Genomic DNA, 17,522 nt, shown 5'->3' with positions numbered 1-17,522 from the left:
AAATGGCAATCCTGATAGGATTGTCCTGATTTCATATATGTCACAGAGTGACCATTAATCCAGAGTCAACCCTGCAGGTGGACTAGTTGATTCTGCATACATACCTAACGCCTTTGCCCAAGCCTAATTTGTTCAATCTGTAATGGAAAAGAGTGACCTATTTTAACCCAATATTGATGTCCTATGTCTTTTGGGAGTGGGGCTGTCCCATGCCTGGGCTCGCAATTATCCTTGCAGTCATGATTTAGACTAAATCACTCCTCTGTAGTGTTAAAGATCTACAGCATTCTGGATAGCTACTCACAGAAGTGCATGGTCAGCACATCATTGTGGTGTTGCTGTTTGTTTACTGTAAATGCAGCCCACCTAATTCCTGATTTGACATTCAGAGGATGATGAATAATTCAACCCTAGTTGATGTATCTAAGCTACTTGCCTTCTCAATCACTTCATAGCACAGATCAACATGTAGCTCTTTGACTGTGTTGAGTTCAGTTTTTCATTTTCATTTCATTTATTAGACTTATTAGTCGCTCATCACCCAAAGGTCTCTAAGCGACTTACTACGAAAAAGAGGGAAAAAAGGTATACAATACATATCAGTTGGCACCCTTCAGCTCATTGCCAACTTTATAACAAGATAGCCCTCTGTATTATATGGCCACATGAACCAAATACAGTGGTGCCTCGCAAGACGAAAAGAATCCGTTCCGCGAGTCTCTTCGTCTTGCGAAGCAAGCCCATTAGCGGCTTAGCGGATTAGCGCTATTAGCGGCTTAGCGGGCTTAGTGGATCAGCTGATAAGCGGTTTAGCGGCTTAGCGGATCAGCGGCTTAGCGGATCAGCTGTTAAGCGGCTTAGCGGATCAGCTGATAAGCAGCTTAGCGGATCAGCTGTTAAGCGGCTTAGCGGCTTAGGATCAGCTGATAAGCAGCTTAGCAGCTTGGGAAAAGGGGGGGGGGAAAAAACCCCACAGGAACTCGCAAGACATTTTCGTCTTGCGAAACAAGCCCATAGGAAATTCGTTTTGCAAAGCACCTCCAAAACAGAAAACCCTTTCGTCTAGCGGGTTTTCCGTCTTGCGAGGCATTCGTCTTGCGGGGCACCACTGTACATCTTTGGAACACATGTGTTTGAATCTTCACCCTCCTTTACTCATTTGTGTTTGAGATATGCAACTGTAGCTCTAAAGAGACGTGCAGCAAAAAGGTATAGGACCACACTATGCAAAAAACAAAACACAAAACACAACAACCTAACAAATAAAACATGCAGAAGATCTCCTCTAGTTGAAAGCAGTGTCGATAACAGGTAGGAGAAATCTTTTGTCCAAGACCTTGGAGTAGACCAGGGATGGTGAATCAAAAGTCCAATTACATCTGGAGGACTCCAACTCCCATCAGTCCCAGTAAGCAAGGCCAGTAGTCAGGGATGATGGGAATGACACTCAGGTTCCCCATTCCTAGATCAGATGGTATAGCAGCTTCTATAATGCTGAGGAAATGTTGGGACTTAGTGGCACCAAGGAAGTTTGCCTTCCATTATTGCAAATTATTAAACATCAGTTTATACTTATGTGTGTACTTGTTTGTGACCTTGCCTTATCCCATGGCCATGGGCAAATTCCGCAATATTAAAAACCATTTGTAGGTATTTACTTCTCTCCGAAATAAGGAAAGCTAGAATATTAGCAAATGAAAATCTGAGCAGCTTGAGAGTTTATGCTTCAAATAAACATATTCCAACATGGTGCCCTCCAGGTGTTGAACTACAGCTCTCATCACCCCTGTCCATTAGCCATGCTGGCTGAGACTAATGAGAGTTAATGTTCAGCAACATCTAGTGGCACCACATTTTGGAAGACAGTCTTAAAGTATCACAAGATTATGAAACACACAGCAAAAATCCTCAAAGTGAGTATGTTAGCCTTATATATCCAATAAATAAAAGCTGAAATCTCTGTTTCACTTGAGTTGCTTCCAGGCACTGTGTTTACTGTCCTTTAAGTGCAGCCCAGACTCTCCCCGTCCTCTTTTTCACTAGACTAGGACTCTCACGGCAAACCTGTGTCTGAAGCTGTATACAACCCTGTTAAACCTGTTACATTACTAGCTCTTTTGTGGAGTCTGAAAGAAGGTTCAACAGGATGCACACTAGCAGAAATACAAAAGAACTAAACAATAGTTTCTTTTAGGAGCTTGAAAAGGTCACTGCAACCTTCAAACGAAATACAAATCACTTATCTGTATGCCATGGTTCAGACTTTCAACTATATATGAAATGATCTGATGTTTCATTTCACTTTGTTTTAAAAGGGGAACATCTGTGTTTCTCTCTGAGTTAAATTTTATTGTATTAGAAGACAAAGCTGTTTTCTGGTTATAGCTAGTGATTAATCTTGATCAACTGTCACACTTTATTTAACTTTAATTCTGTGAAAAGGTTTTCTGTACAATGTAAGATGAGAATTGACATTTAAATGTTCAGATTTGTTCAGATTACCATCTCATTCTATTAAAAAAAAAAACACTTTCTCGATTTTCCACTTCATACATTTGATGAAGTAGGCTGTTGCCTATGAGAGCTCAATGCACAATAAAATAAGTTTGCCTCCAAGATACCAAATCATCATGAATATTCTTGTTGCTATAGACTACTAGAATTTTTCTGTATCTTTTAGAGTATTAAATTAAAAATATATATTGATGACGCTGTTTCCAAAGGTATATGGAATATATTAATATTATTCCGTAACAATTTATTGTTCTTTCTTTAGGGCCACTCATCCACAAGCAATATCATATTAATATGGAGCGCATTAGAGTTGCTCAGTGTTTAGTGCATATGACAATTCTGCCCATGTAGAATGTTAAGTAGATGAGCAATATTTATAGAAATTACATGGGCCACCTGGTAGGGACTACTCTCGGGAGCATATGCACAATGCTAAAGTTCAGAGCTAATAAAATGATTAATTCAGAAAGACAGTTAAAGGTCTTGCCTACACCAGTAATACCAGCCAGGCATAAAGGCCAAGTATGAACACACAAGTATGTGGCATCTTAACATTTTTGGATGCCACTATGTGGGCTGTGAGAGAGAGAAATAACGCTGGGTCAGAAAATAATAAAGACCACTAGATCATTCCTCCAGCAGGTTACAAGACTATTCTAAACGTATGATTTGACGAAAAGCAAAATATCTCCCTAGCTACTTCCTGAAGAGGACCATTTTAAAATGCTTTTGTTTTGTGTGTGTGTGTGTGTGTGTGTGTACACACACCTGCAACCATGTTCTCATTAAACAGCAGAAATGCCACCTTCAAATATGACACCCTTTCAGATAAATTAAAGACTGGCATTAAAAACGAATAAAGCCACCATGAACCATTGCTCTGGATAGGAATGGACATTCCCCTTTATTCATGTCTGAACAGAGGAGTGGTGCAGAGAGCTTTTCTCTGTGAGCAAGTACAGAGGTGGTTGCTTTTATTTATACTCAGGGTAGGAGGCACACCCTTTCTCTTTTACATGGGATATGCAATTTGTGTTATGCGAGGCCCCCACAGCTGCAGTTTTGTGTTTTGTCACACCCCCACAGCTACCACTTTCTGACTAACATGGAAGGCACTTTCTCAAAAATTCCAAATGTGTTCATTGGCCCAGAAAAGGATGGTGACCCCTGATATGGGTAAATATACAACTTCAGAACTCAACATTTTGTCATTTAGAAGTAATAAATAACATTATCATGACAATTTCATTTCCCCCTCTATTCACTTGCCTACGATGCAAATTGGATCTGCATAGTACCAATTTATACATAGTTCGTTATGTCAGCGTGTCATCAACAACTGAAACCTGTCAAGAGATGATTACTGACAATAGCCGTAACATTTTGGAGCTTGGAACGTTAAGTGGTAGCTTTGAAGCATATACATATCATGTTTTCTCAGCTTGGTTTATCTCCTCTCACATTTGACACCTCCAAATAAATGCTTTCAGGCACAAACCCTAGGATTGCCTTGCTTTCCTTTGCATACATGCATTTGGAATCCCTGGCTAATCTCAGCAGCAAACACACACGCAAGCCATCATCACACGTTGAGTTGCATATTATTTCCTACATGGAAGTTTTTTTTCCATACAGAAAAAAGAACCTGGTATATACGAAGCAGCTAAATATGGTAAGTTCTTGTCCTTGCTCATATATAAACTATGTTATCTAGAGTTCTTACCACCAGCTTTATTAAACCATGAAAGTCAATGTGTCTAGAGCACTGCTCCCCAAACTCACCCCCTCAACCACTTGAATGATTTCCCTGCCTGTTTTAGCAACTGTTAAGATGCTGTGATAGATGTTGCCTAGTTTTAAATTGATGGTGGTGGTGCCAACGTTTAGCTTCAACTTTCTGTGCAACTTAGGGTAGACTGTCATCAGACTTAAGAGTCTAAGAGATTGATCTCTTACTACCTCTTTGTGACAGTGTCTATCTCTGAATGAACTACCCCTGTAGGTGTACCTGGCATAAACACTGATCTCATTTTGGGGAGGCAGCTGAAGATACACCATTCCGCAAACGCATTTGGAAGGAGTAAATCTTGGTTGTGTTAATTTGCAAAATAACCGTTAGTTTATTGATATCCTGTCTCCTGACTGCCCTTGAGTGTGCTGGCAACACTTTCCAAGTATTTTATCTTTGCAATGTTTGACCCACTTAATCCTTCCTTTCCTGCTTTCTATGATATTATTTTCCACACCCCATTACTTTGTACTGTTTTTATTATTATTTACACATCCAAAGAAATTTTCTCATTCAACATGGTAACTCCTGTGATGCTAATTAACACCAGAGCATTTAATTTTGAAGTTGACATTTTGTGTGAAAGCATTACAGAAAGTTAGATTCACTTCACTATGCTTATATTATACAAAGACAATTAACGCAAGTAGTTAAAAACAACTCATCTGTTTGTGACCTTTAAGCACAAATTACAATTTCTTTTTTTTAAGCTGCAGCAGAAGGAAAAGCAAAAATACCTAGCACTTAATGCTGATGTGCAAAAATCCACCAGCCCTGCAACTTTTGAATAAAAATTCTGTGGGCTATAATAAGAAAACAAGACTCTGGTCCATTTTCTCCTTCAACTAGATTAAAGCCATCCATCATTTCTCCATGGCATCAACATCATAAATGCTTAAGTCACTGAAGTAAGAGACATGCCAGTGATATTCCTTCTTATTTCTAAAACATTTACCTCAATATTCTCCATCGACAAAGTAAATAAATGAAATAAAAATAAAAACGCAGTAAAGCAAGCAACAATTAAGCACTTTGACCTTGTTAATTCACCGTCTTTGGTTTCTTTCTGTCTATGTTTTCCAAATGAGCAGAACAAAAATTAGATCAAGAGATTCAACAACCGTCAACATGTCTAAAAGAAAGTCAGATGGTGGGGTACAAATAAGTAGTAGTAGTAGTTGTAGTAGTTGTTACCAGGTCTGAACGTTCTACCAACTTTGACTTTTAAACTTCTTTCCAATAAGTAATGTGAGATGTTATAATCAACAGGCTGTTTTGGGTCTTCATTGTTGTAGACAAGTAAAATGCCATCTATCATGACTTTGTTTTCCACTCTGTTGAGCCAGTTTGTGTCATAGCGTGACTCCCATATGCTGCCAATATTTGGGTTTCTGAGGATACATAGCATCACAATGTTTTTATGTTGAAAACAACCATTCTTCAAAGGAATCCCTTGCTAAGGGATTCACCAAGGCGGTGTGTTTTCAAAGCCCTGGATATGTTGCTCACACTGGGATGTTCTTAAAGGCTTGGTCAAGTTCAAAAGTGCCATGGTAAATGGAAATGGATGCCCAATCTGGGGAAAGAATCAGATTGCTTTTCCAATGGCAAATGTTTATCACAGTCTGAATGTGAAGAAAAGGGGTGTGTGCAACAAGCGAGAAACAAACACATTCCACAAAATCTGATCCCAATAAAACTCTTTATTACTGAGCCATGCCTATTTGTAATTCTATCAGCCGTGGAAGGGGGGATTTCATATACAAGCTGAGGGTGTCCTCAAAAGGTTCCACTTGCGGATGAGCGGCCAAGATCTTCAGGAGGAGCTGTTCACATCCTGGGTGAAATCAGGTTCTGACATTGAGGCCGAATGGGTAAAGTCTGAGGGCCCATCTGGAGAAGTGCCTGAAATGGGGCAAGAAGACAACTGGAGTAAATGTCTCCTTGAGATGAAGGCCCACTTCTCAAGTAGACCTCTGGGAAGTCAGCTGAGGTGGGAGTGTAGTTCCAGCAGCTCCTACTCAAAAGCCCAAGTGATGGGCTGGAAGAGCTGCTAGCACCATGTCTATGTACCAATTCCGTGCCCTGTCTGCTACTGGATTGCCTGCCTATGACAAACCTGGTCATGGACTGCTGTGACCTTGCCTCTCCCCTCACCCTTGCTGTGAATTCTGCTTGTCTGGACACTGGAAGGGCCCTGGACATTGCTCCAGTTGCTTCCCTATTGGTGCTACTGCTTGCAAGTCTTCTGTTTATTCATGAGTCCAGTGAGGATAGGACAAAGGAACCAGAAACTTTCTCTTAGAAACAGAAAAATGCAATAAATTCTTCTGATGTGTGCATATGCACAGGGAAGATTTCACAACCCAGACAAAAGTTCATTGTGGATTTTCAAACTGTTAATGAGCTCATTATAATAATAAAGGAGTAATGTGATAAAAAGAAGCCAAGTGAAATTCCTTGAGATAGAAAGTCCCCAGGACAAGAGTTCAGAGAGATCAAAGACCAGAGTTCAAAGACTTCTGCTGAGCTTATTGTTTGTATTCAGCGCTGAAGCTATGCGCAACAACCCGCAGAAAACCTTTGGTTTAAATAATGAAAAAGTAGCTGCTTGTAGTTTGTTAGAAATGTTAGTCACAGATTCTGAAGCAAAACTTAAGAATTCTTGCTTTTATCATCAGAAAAGATCAGTATGTATTTTAAAGTGTGTGTGTCATGTATTTCATGACTGGCATTTTAAATATTTAAGTATGTTGACCACTTGCAATCAAATACCTTTAACTTCAAGAAACTGTAGTATCAAAGCTTTAAAACCAGCAGTCTGACAGCTGTATGAACACAAAGAGACTAATTTTCTTAGGAGAGTTTTTCTGTTGCAATTGTTATTTAGGATTTTCTGTGAACAATAGAAGACACAGATTTAGTATGCTTAATCAGTCTTAGTCATTTCCAACACAGCCTTTTTTGTTTGTTTGTTTAAAGGAATACTTTGATCACATTTAGGAAAAAATGCTTCTCTGTATGATAGCTCAGTTGGTAGAGCATGAGACTCTTAACTTCAGTCATGGGTTCAAGCCATGGGTTCAAAAGATTCCTGCACAGCAGGGAGTTGGAGTAGATTACCTTTCTGGTCCCTTCCAATTCTACAGTTTTCTAAGATACTATTCATGAAAGGGAACCTTGCAGCCTGAGTTCTGTCAGTTGCTTCCTCTGTCTTTTACAAGCCACATCCTCACATCATGCTTTGCTCTATATAGTATGGAATCACAGAATCATAGAATTATAGACTTGGAAGGGACTTTAAGGGTCATCCAGTCTAACTTCCTGCAATATCAAAAAACCATCCCTAACAGATCTCTACTTAAAAACTTTGAAAGAAGGAGAGTCCTCCACCTCTCATGGGAGTCTATTCCACTGTCAAACATCTCTACTGTCAGAAAGTTCTTCCTGATGTTTAGTAGGAATCTCCTGTCTTGTAATTCGGATCCATTGGTTCAGGTTCTAGCCTCCAGAACAGGAGAAAACAAGCTCACTCTATCCTCCATGTGGCAGCCCTTTATATATTTGAAGCTGACTATCATATCTCATCTCGGTCTCCTCTTTACCAGGCTAAACAAACCAAATTCCCAATTCCAACTATCTTGCAAATGTTTAATGTAATCCTTAACAAAATATGTAACAGCTTGCAGACTTGTGGTGTGAACAGAGCATTTCTGACTCTATACAAACTTTCGCTTCTGCACTTTGACAGTATGACATTGTCATCTCATATTATCAGGCACAGTCACATTTGTATGTAATCATAAGTGAACACCATGCAAACATAAAAAAGTTGTTGGGTGATATGCATTGTGTTCAGTATTAGACACTGAGATATGAAAGCCAGGAGCTAAATGGCACCTTAATCCTAGGTTATGGGTGCAACAATGGAATGTCTAGGTGTGCTTTTTCATAACAAAGCTGAAAATGAATGAACTGCAGCTAAAAGCTTATGTTTATTTTTCACATGGTCTAGTCCTTTCCCTGACCACCCCCCCTAATATTCTTAAGAGGGTCTCTTCTCTAGTTTTCAGAGAGTAGCTGGAAGTGGGGAGGCAGGAAAAGGTCCTCCTTTCTTTCCACTCTGCAGTTTTAATCTGAAATCTTAGGCACAGTACTGCGCCCAGAGCTCAGAAATTGCTCACACTAATGAAATTCCCTGTCGCAAAATGGGAGTTTTGAACACTGATTGTGTTGCGTTGTACATATAAGTTTAATATTTAATGTGTATTGTTAGTTTAGCAACTATTGTGTGGGTGCTTATATTTATTATATTACTCATTAGGATCTTAATATTATCAACAAGTATGAATAAAATCATATTTATTATTAACATAAAAATGAGATCACACATTTATATACCATGTAAACATTTTTAGTTGGTCTGTCTGGGCTAGGCAGCCCTTGTCTTCCACTGGGGCCTAAACCTGCTGCCAACAGCCCTGCATCCAAGCCTCCTCATACTTGGAGGACAAGTCCTCAGCAGCACCTTGATTTCTTCAAGCTCACAGGTGACAAACGATGAAAAGTGTGCAGAGGCCCTTTAAGGAAAACTGCCAGCTCCTTTAAGGAGACATGCCTAGTGAAGAATAGGCCTTGTCTGCCTTTCAGCTCCCTGCTAAGGCAATGTCTCCCTAAAACTTTCAATGAAGGAAAAGTGCCAGCCAATGGGAGCTGTCCAGAGTTCTGATCTGGCCTGCCTGAGCTTCTTTGCTACAGTCTCCTAACATGCCTCTACTTACTGTGATGTTACTGGAAGTGATTTTGTCTGCTGTGATTTAACCGGATGATACTCTGCTACTGCAGTTTGCCTAAAAGGACTCGCCTGCAAAGATTCTACCAAACGAGTTTTCCTAAAAGGAACTCTGGCTCTGCTCCTCATTGCAGAACAGGAAATGGTAGAAAGAGAAAAAGGGAAGACTTGAGCCTGAGGCTTGAACAGACTCGTTCCTGTAGCACTAACCTATGGATTAGCATGACACCTGAACAGGGCTACTATTTGAAGACAGCAGTTAAAGAATGCTGCTGTTGTACATTCTGCCTGAAGGTATAACATGTTCTAAATGTAGGTTGGCATATTATGACAACATGGGGGAAAGGTGTATATGCAGAATAAAGAAGTTGCTATGTGCCCAGTGCATAAGATTTAGCTCTAGATGCCTTCAATATGCTTTATAATATTTTTCATGTCCAAGGAAAATGGCTGTATAATTCCCCTATTCCACCCTTTTTATGACAGTTTTGGCCCACACCTATTTTATTTGAGAAAAGCAAAAGCCCTTCATAGGTCAACATAGATGATCTTATGCTATGTTTAGACTCATGAACCAATAGTCTCTGCTTGCTGTCAATAGGCTTACATCCATGCATGAAATTAGAATGAGTTGATTCAGAATAAACTGACAGACATTCTATGATTTTACACAGAACTATGAAAATGAATTTCATTTTCTAAAAGGCACAATTTCATATGGCCACATATACTTCTGACACTAATTAGAATGTCTCAATTTCAATCCACATCATCGTTTGGGTGCAGAACAGAAGACAGCCAGGCAGAGAGCTAGTCTTTGCAGATGCAGCTTCAAAAATGAAAACATGGGGAAAGAAAACGCTACATCTGCATTTACATCAAAACCAAAGCTCTGGACAATTTCAGACAATGTTGGTCTGTTGGAGAAGGACCACAGCTCAATAGTAGAGCATCTGTTTACATGAAGAATGTCTCAGGTTCAATTTGTGGCTTCTCCAGGTAGGGCTGGGCATGTACTTTGTCTGAAACTCTGGAGAGCCACTGCCAAACAGTGTAGACAGTAATGAGTAGATATCCCAATGATCTGACTTGGTATAAGGCAGCCTCCTAGATTCCTGTCCAGTGTAGCAGCTCATTTACTAACATTGCAATAATATTGTACTTGTTGGTCAAAATGAGTATATGGTAACCTTCAGCAATAACAAGCTGGTTCAACTTTCACTTGGTACTTCTCTCGAAAATTTAATAAAGCTTAGCATTTTATACCTAGACTACTTATTTGCTCTCTGCAACACATTTATTTTGCTTGGCACCTTTCAGCACAAAGTTAGCGCACAACCACATTGTAGACATTATTCTGGTCCTCTCTTGTTTTACAGGATTTTGAATACACCAAATTTTGAAAAACACCAGTATGGGAGAAAGAGAGCTTAACCCCTTCCCCCTCAGTCCATTTTTCAAATTTAATTCCACTCCTGCAAGTTGCTCTGCTTCCCACGGGGCAAATATTAAGGGACCTAGCAAAAAGCAGGTGGGTAGGGGTTTAAGAGAAAAATGGCCCAAGAAAAAAGATTAAGCACCTTACCAAGCTGTGCACAGTGCACTGCTGCTATGAGGAATATTCTGTGGCCACAGCGAGCTTTTTCTTGGGAACACTGGTAGATACTCAATACATCATTCACTGTATGCATACTTTGCGTTTTCAGATGGGAAAGAAAATCCAGCAATATCAAATCTTCAGTAAACTTGGAGACTCAGCCACCTGTATTTTGTCAGTCACAGATCAGCAGTAAACAACCGTGCACTCCAGCCACCTTAGTAATATGAGGGATAGCAGCCTTTGTTTACATGATCACCTATCCCAAAATGAAAGGAAAGTGCGTCAAGAGCCCTTCACAGTTTTACCAACAGCTGTTGACTTGCTTCCACCATTGACTTGTTCCTTGCACAATCTGTGAACAAATCAGAAATGGAATCAAGTGGTATTTACCCCAGCAAAACAATAATTTAACTGCAAGGTTGTAATATCAAATCCCATTCTCCACAAGGAAGAAACTGCCAGCCACACAAGTTGTGGCTGACAAAACATTTATTGTTCTTCATCAGCACCTTCGTCTTCCAAAGTATAAATGCAAAAATCCACCTACTCAGGGGTTTTTTTTTTCTTTTTCATACAGAACTCACCAGAACTGAGTTCCAGCACCTCTCAGGTGGGTGTCATTGCCATTATAATAGAACAAGGGAGGCTTCATGTTGAGTTCTGGCACCTCTCTTTCTAGAAAGAGAACACAACACCTCACCTTTTAGGAGAATCATCTTCTCAAACATATTTCAATGCACTGAGCACCTTCTTGGACACACTGAACATTGCAGGGTAGGGGAGATGGGGACATAGATGACCGCATCCTTTACTCTGAAGTATGTTCTTTTTAAACAAATCTGCTGCCATAAGGGAAAGAACAACATTTATCCTTTAAATTAATGCCTCTTCTAGTATATTTTTCAAATCAAAAAATCAAGGCAAACATAATTAAGGTAATTCAGACATATTGCTTATAAAGAATCAGCAGTCGCCTCTATGGCATTAATCATTGTTGTGATCTGCTTATTTGGGATTTTTATACCTTGATCTCATGGCAAGAACTCAACAGGCTAAGATGCTTAAGGCAGTTTATGTGAGATGGTTTATGAGCACATATTGGGTATGCAGAAATATGTAATGGGCATGAGCATGCCAACCATGCACAAAAAGCTGTGGGATCCAGAAAGGACATTTAAAAATTAATCATTAATTTTTTTAATTGGAGTCAAATAAGCCCATCATTTCTGGCAAAGTCAAATGGGTGCTACTACCCCTGCTTTACTCATTTTCAAGATGATATGAAAACAAATATGCTGCTACCATCTGTTTAACCCCAAGTAAAGTCCAGGGGTGGAATCCAGCTAAATCATATTCAGGCTAGACACAATTGAAAACCAAGTTACTCAAGTCCATTGATTTCAGTGATTCAGGGGGAAAGTGTTTTCAGCACACATGAAAGCAGGTTTGAATATATATATATATGCAATGCTGAAAGATCAGAAACAAAGAGCCATGCACAGAAACCTTGCTTTTATTTATTTTCAGTTTTCTGAAAGCCTAAGTGCACATCTTAACATTCTTGAGTTGTGAGCCATCCTTAATAAGGGAAACATTGAGCAACAGTGTGGGGGTAACTGGTGCCTTTTGCCACTTGACCCTGTTTCTCACTCCATGTGTCCATTAAAGTGTTTGAGATGTATTATTGCAAACTTGTATTATACATTAAATCTGCACATAATGATAGTAAAATTACTTGCAGCCCATAAGCTCATTGTGTGTTTCTGATGTGAGGCAATCCTGATTGTTAAACTCTATTTATCTACCTCTACTATAGTAAGTTTTCATCTTTTACAGATATTCTTTTTATTTCATTGATGAATTGTTCCCATAAAGTATTCCAAAGTGATTTAACAATAAAAGCATCAACAATAAAAATATATAAAAGTAAGAATTGTCTATGACCTATCCATCATTTGAGTTAAATAATACTGTCTTTGAATTAAAACAGGCAATGAGCTTTTATTGATATTGTCTTTAGAGGAAACATAAAAAGGTCAATATAACATTATTTAAATTTTGTATTGAAAATATGAGGTCTTTCTCTTGCAACTTGAAAAAGAGACAGCAATCAAAACTCAAGCATACTGTTTATTGACTAGTTCAGGAATCAGAATAATTAAACCTACAAATGTAATTAAGTATGTACATTAAGGAAGTAGGATTGCAGCCTGGCATATTGGCAAATAGCAAGGAGGAATGCCAATATCACCATTTTCAGATAGAGATTGTTAACAGCAGCAATAATCAACAAGAATGAACAACAGTGTGCCCAAGACAGTTGATCAGTGGTTCCATGCAAGCCTTACTAGGAGGTGAAGATAATTTAATATTATTGCGTCCTGATAAGTTACAGAAATAATAGGAAAGACCAATAGTTCCTGAATAACTTGTACTTAAGCCACACCACATTAACAGGCAAGTTGACCCAAACTTTTCCCACACAAAAGCCAAGTTCACTTAAGTAAAATAATTTGTCTTGAGTAAACATGTTTAGAATTTGGCTGCACATATTTGGTTAAATAATTTCCACAAGAAGGTATTTACTGTACTGAAATAAATTAGTTTACATGTAGTAGAAACCAAACACAACAAATCTGAAGAGATTCGTGAACTTAATATGTGCACCCAAATAAGAAACCCAAGGCCCAGGGAATTCAATAGATCTTATTTTCTAATAAGTGTGTTTCTAGGATTGCATGTTTAATTTGTTGTTGTTTTCAGTGCAATCCTATGCATGTTTACTCAAAAGTCTCCTTGTATTCAACAGTGTTTACTGCCAGGTACCTGGAGGTAATCCCCATTGAATTCAATGGAACATATTTTTAAGTAGACGTGTATAGGATTGACCCGTTCAATTAATAGCCACTCCACTTATATTATCAAGTAGTTGAACTACAGCAGTCCTCTATAACAAGCTATTTTCTTTCTTTCTTTCTTTTTACCAAGGCAAGAGTCTCTCTAAAACCACCTACATATCTGATGAGCCAACATTAAATACTAATTATAAACTGTATAACTGATTAATGAAAGAAAACCAATTTTCCAAACCAAGACATTCCTGACAAGTTCATTAGCACTTTTGCAAGTCTACTGCTATTGAGCATAGTAGTAGTAATTTTATGTTTCACAAAGCTTTCATATATCAATTGTATAACCTACATGCCTTCATTTGCTTCCAGGCACAATAAGCAAAGGTGTTACTATCTCTCTCACCAACACTCCCCAAAGTGGCAATACTGTTTTTAAACAGAAATTGTGCAAACATTTATAATAATGAGATTAAAACAGCAACAGCATGAAAGACAAGGTGTTATATGGTGGAATGTGTAAGGGCAACTGTTTTTGAAATTCCACTACTAAGGATTAATAGCATTTTAAAGTTATGTAGCAAAAAATGCAGGATTTTGTCTCAAGTTTAAGAAATACAACTAATAAGTATAACATTATCAATCAAACAAAAGCCTCCAGTGAATCTATACTCCAATTTAGCAATAACAATATTCTTTTTATTTATGTCAACATAATCTTTGGTTCCGAAGCTGTCAGACAATTTAGCACAGGGGTGTGTTTGGAAAAACCCCTTCATCATCTTTCAGAGAGAACATGCTAGGATGCCAAGACGGCAACAATGTGAATAACATCACCTTTAGTTCAGGTCCAGAATTTTCATCAGCAGCTTTTCCTAATATACAGCACAGAGTGACAGAGGCAATACTTCTGCCAACCAATTAACAGGAATGCAAACCAATAATATCCCATAATAACTTTAGCACTTTGCCTGAACACAAATTACCTCCTTTTGAGCAATGAAATCACCCAAAAATCACAAAGCAGCATCATGGTGTAATGTGAGCGCGGCGGGGGGGGGGGGCATTCAAGCCTTTTAGCTATACGTGTGTGTGTGTGTGTGTGTGTGTGTGTTATTCAGAGAGTTCTTCTTTGTTGTCTGCCAATAAATTACAAAAAGAGGCAGTCATATTTGAAAGTAAAACCATTAGGCTACGTTGTACGGAATGCTGCAATACAGGCACGGAAGAAACAATAAGAAAAACACAATACCTTTAGTAAGTCTCCTCAGAATTTGACAACGGCATTTAAAAGAGACAGCTATCATTCTTGCTTACTGCCTTCCGTGGCAAAGTATACTCAAGGCTCTGCTTTGGTGGCTGCAGCAGAAGCATATGAATTCCTCACGCGCATACCAGAAGAAAGATAGTCCCAGCGGGGAGTGACAAAGCTTAATTCTTCTTGGCTGATGCAGAGATCAGCTCCATGTCATCTAGCAAAGCTGTGTCATTCAGTACTAGTACTACTACCGCCACTGCTTGCAGCACCAGATCAATGGCTTAAAAAGATGATGAAGAAGCAATATTTCTCTTAACAGCTGCAAAGCATCAAATAGTGTAAGATCCCGGCGAAGATAACTGAACGCAGCTAGGTTACCAGCCTCGCGGAGTCCTGTGCTGTGCTAGTGAGCTTCAGTTTCTGTTCCAGGCAAAGGACCATGCATTTCAGCACAATCAGGGGATTTTCCCTCCTCCCGCTCTCGCTCCCCCTCCTCAAATCCTTCAGATATTTTAACTCTCTCCCAGCATTGCTCGCTGAACAATAACAAGGCGAAATGCACAATCATCAGCATCCTTTATTACAAATGGCAAAATTTTAAATAGCCACGGTTCCCCCTCCCCAATTAAAAAAATTATTTCGGTGTGAAAGGATGCCCTGCTGAGAATGAGGGGGAGGAAGGATAAGAGAGAGAGAGAGAGAGAGAGAGAGAGAGAGAGAGAGAGAGAGAGAGAGAGAGAGACCCACAAGCCATACAGCAGCAGGAGCACAGGCAGTTTTCCAAGTAGGTACAATCGTGAAGCATAATGATGCTACACAGACAACACACTGTGAGTCAGGATGCCTCTGGAAGGAGAATGAAACATAAGCTCTCACTAGGTGGACGCATTTATCCTTAGCCTTTCATAAATAATCCACCATAATCTTACCGAATACAACACATGGCTCTATATTACTCAATTTATCAAAGTATTTTACAGCCTCTTATCAAAGCTAAGCAAATTAACTTGCCCATTTACTTGCTTCATTCACAAAATAATGAGGTGGAACTGTGGTAATGACAGCTTTTCTAACCCTTGCAGACCAACCTAACACTCTTCTTGTGGTTAAAAAAAAAAAGAAGAAGTCTAGAAAGATCTGGATATAAAACTTCAAAGACTGACCTGAGATCTCCTTTATGATGTTTGGGGGATTGCTTGGGTACAGTAATGCTTTTTAGCCTTCTTATCTATTTTTAAAAAACAAGATGGGGAAATTTAAAAGACTCCAGGTCATGGCGGATTACTATTTAAAATGTGTATTATTATGGATAAACCTTTAAATGGTCAAACATGGCAGGAAAGAGACAATCCCAACTAAAGTAATACTGGTTTTCTTTTGAAATAGGTTTGGACTTTGAAGAATTTCTAGGGGCAAAGTAGATCAATAGTGGGAGATCACCACCAAATAACTCCAGTCTACAAGTTGTTGAAATTTGGCGGAGCATCAGAATAGCCAAGGCAGCTTTTTCAGATTATCTCAGAGACAGTGATGATTGAAGAATTCAGTCTTAACTTATTCCCATTCAAATAGATCTGAACTGCACCTTCCAGAGCAATGAGTAAATTGGAACAGAGCTACCTTTTGATTTCCCACCTGCTTTGTGATGCAGTTCCCAACTCTCATTAACGTACCAAACTGTATTTACAAATGCTTATAGTTGGACAAAATATGTGCTGGTGCTTATATTAGGACAAAATGTTTACTTTGAGATAAAATGTGTTAAAAATATGTATTCAAATACAACAAAATTTTTATTTTTATTTTTTAAATTGATGCAGAAATAGGACAGAATAAAGGTACGAATGAATACATACAATGAGCACACACAAGGGTAGATTGATCCATCCATCCCTATTCAGAGATGATAGATCTCAGCTGTTTAGGACTTTCCAGCTAAAGCACAACTCAATGGGGAGCTAGTGCAGATGTTGGAGCACAAATATAATAGTTCCCACTGACTCTTCTAAACTGTTTGTCAACATCTGGAATCCATGAATGTCCTGCAAGAGTACTGTGAAATTTTATGAACTCAGGTCCTTTACCCTATGTAATTACTTATTACCAGCTTTTACACACATACTCTCTCTCTACTTTGAGTAAAGGGGTTTGGGATTCCATGGAATGACGTTGCATTTCATTTCTCAATGAAAAAAATGGTTAAAAACAACAGTTCTGAACAAACTTCAATAGTATGCATTTTAGCAGTTAAGCTTTTGAGGGTATGAAGGCATGCCTGACAATTGTCAGAAACAGATGAAAAAGAAAGGGGTGTTGCCTTTTCATACTGCATTATGCTTGGAATGACTCCTCATCCTACATCTGGTCCAACAATGGCTATAGAATGCGGGTGGCGCTGTGGTATAAACCACTGAGCCTCTTGGGCTTGACAATCAGAAGTTTGGCGGTTCGAATCCACACAATGGGGTGAGCTCCTGTTGCTCTGTCCCAGCTCCTGCCTACCTAGCAGTTTGAAAGCATGCCAGTGCAAGTAGATAAATAGGTATCACTGTGGTGGGAAGGTAAACGGCGTTTCCATGAGCTCTGGTTTCCGTCATGGTGTTCCATTGTGCCAGAAGCAATTTAGTTATGCTGGCCACATAACCTGGTGGACAAATGGCGGCTCCCTCAGCCTGAAAGCAAGATGAGCACCACAACCCCATAGTCACCTTTGACTGGAC

General features: G+C 39.1%; 1 protein-coding gene across 20 annotated transcripts in view; it reads right to left on the bottom strand.

The window, feature by feature from the left end:
- GRIP1 (glutamate receptor interacting protein 1) overlaps positions 1–17,522 on the bottom strand; it is a 344,378-nt gene that overhangs the window by 123,486 nt on the left and 203,370 nt on the right. Inside the window, exon 1 of one of the 20 annotated variants that reach the window (XM_083463370.1) lies at positions 14,797–15,291. The exons of 17 other annotated variants lie outside the window; for them this stretch is intronic. In XM_083463370.1, coding sequence (XP_083319496.1) covers positions 14,797–14,851 — 55 coding nt within the window. In that variant the 5' untranslated portion in view covers positions 14,852–15,291. Of the gene's footprint in view, positions 1–14,796; positions 15,292–17,522 lie in introns of those variants that run through there. 2 more of the 20 variants (XM_083463372.1, XM_083463374.1) reach the window with 2 other exon arrangements.

The sequence above is a fragment of the Podarcis liolepis genome (assembly GCF_965112155.1).
Source record: "Podarcis liolepis genome assembly, chromosome: 10".
NCBI lineage: Eukaryota > Metazoa > Chordata > Lepidosauria > Squamata > Lacertidae > Podarcis > Podarcis liolepis.
This window is presented reverse-complemented; position numbering and strand designations above follow the sequence as displayed.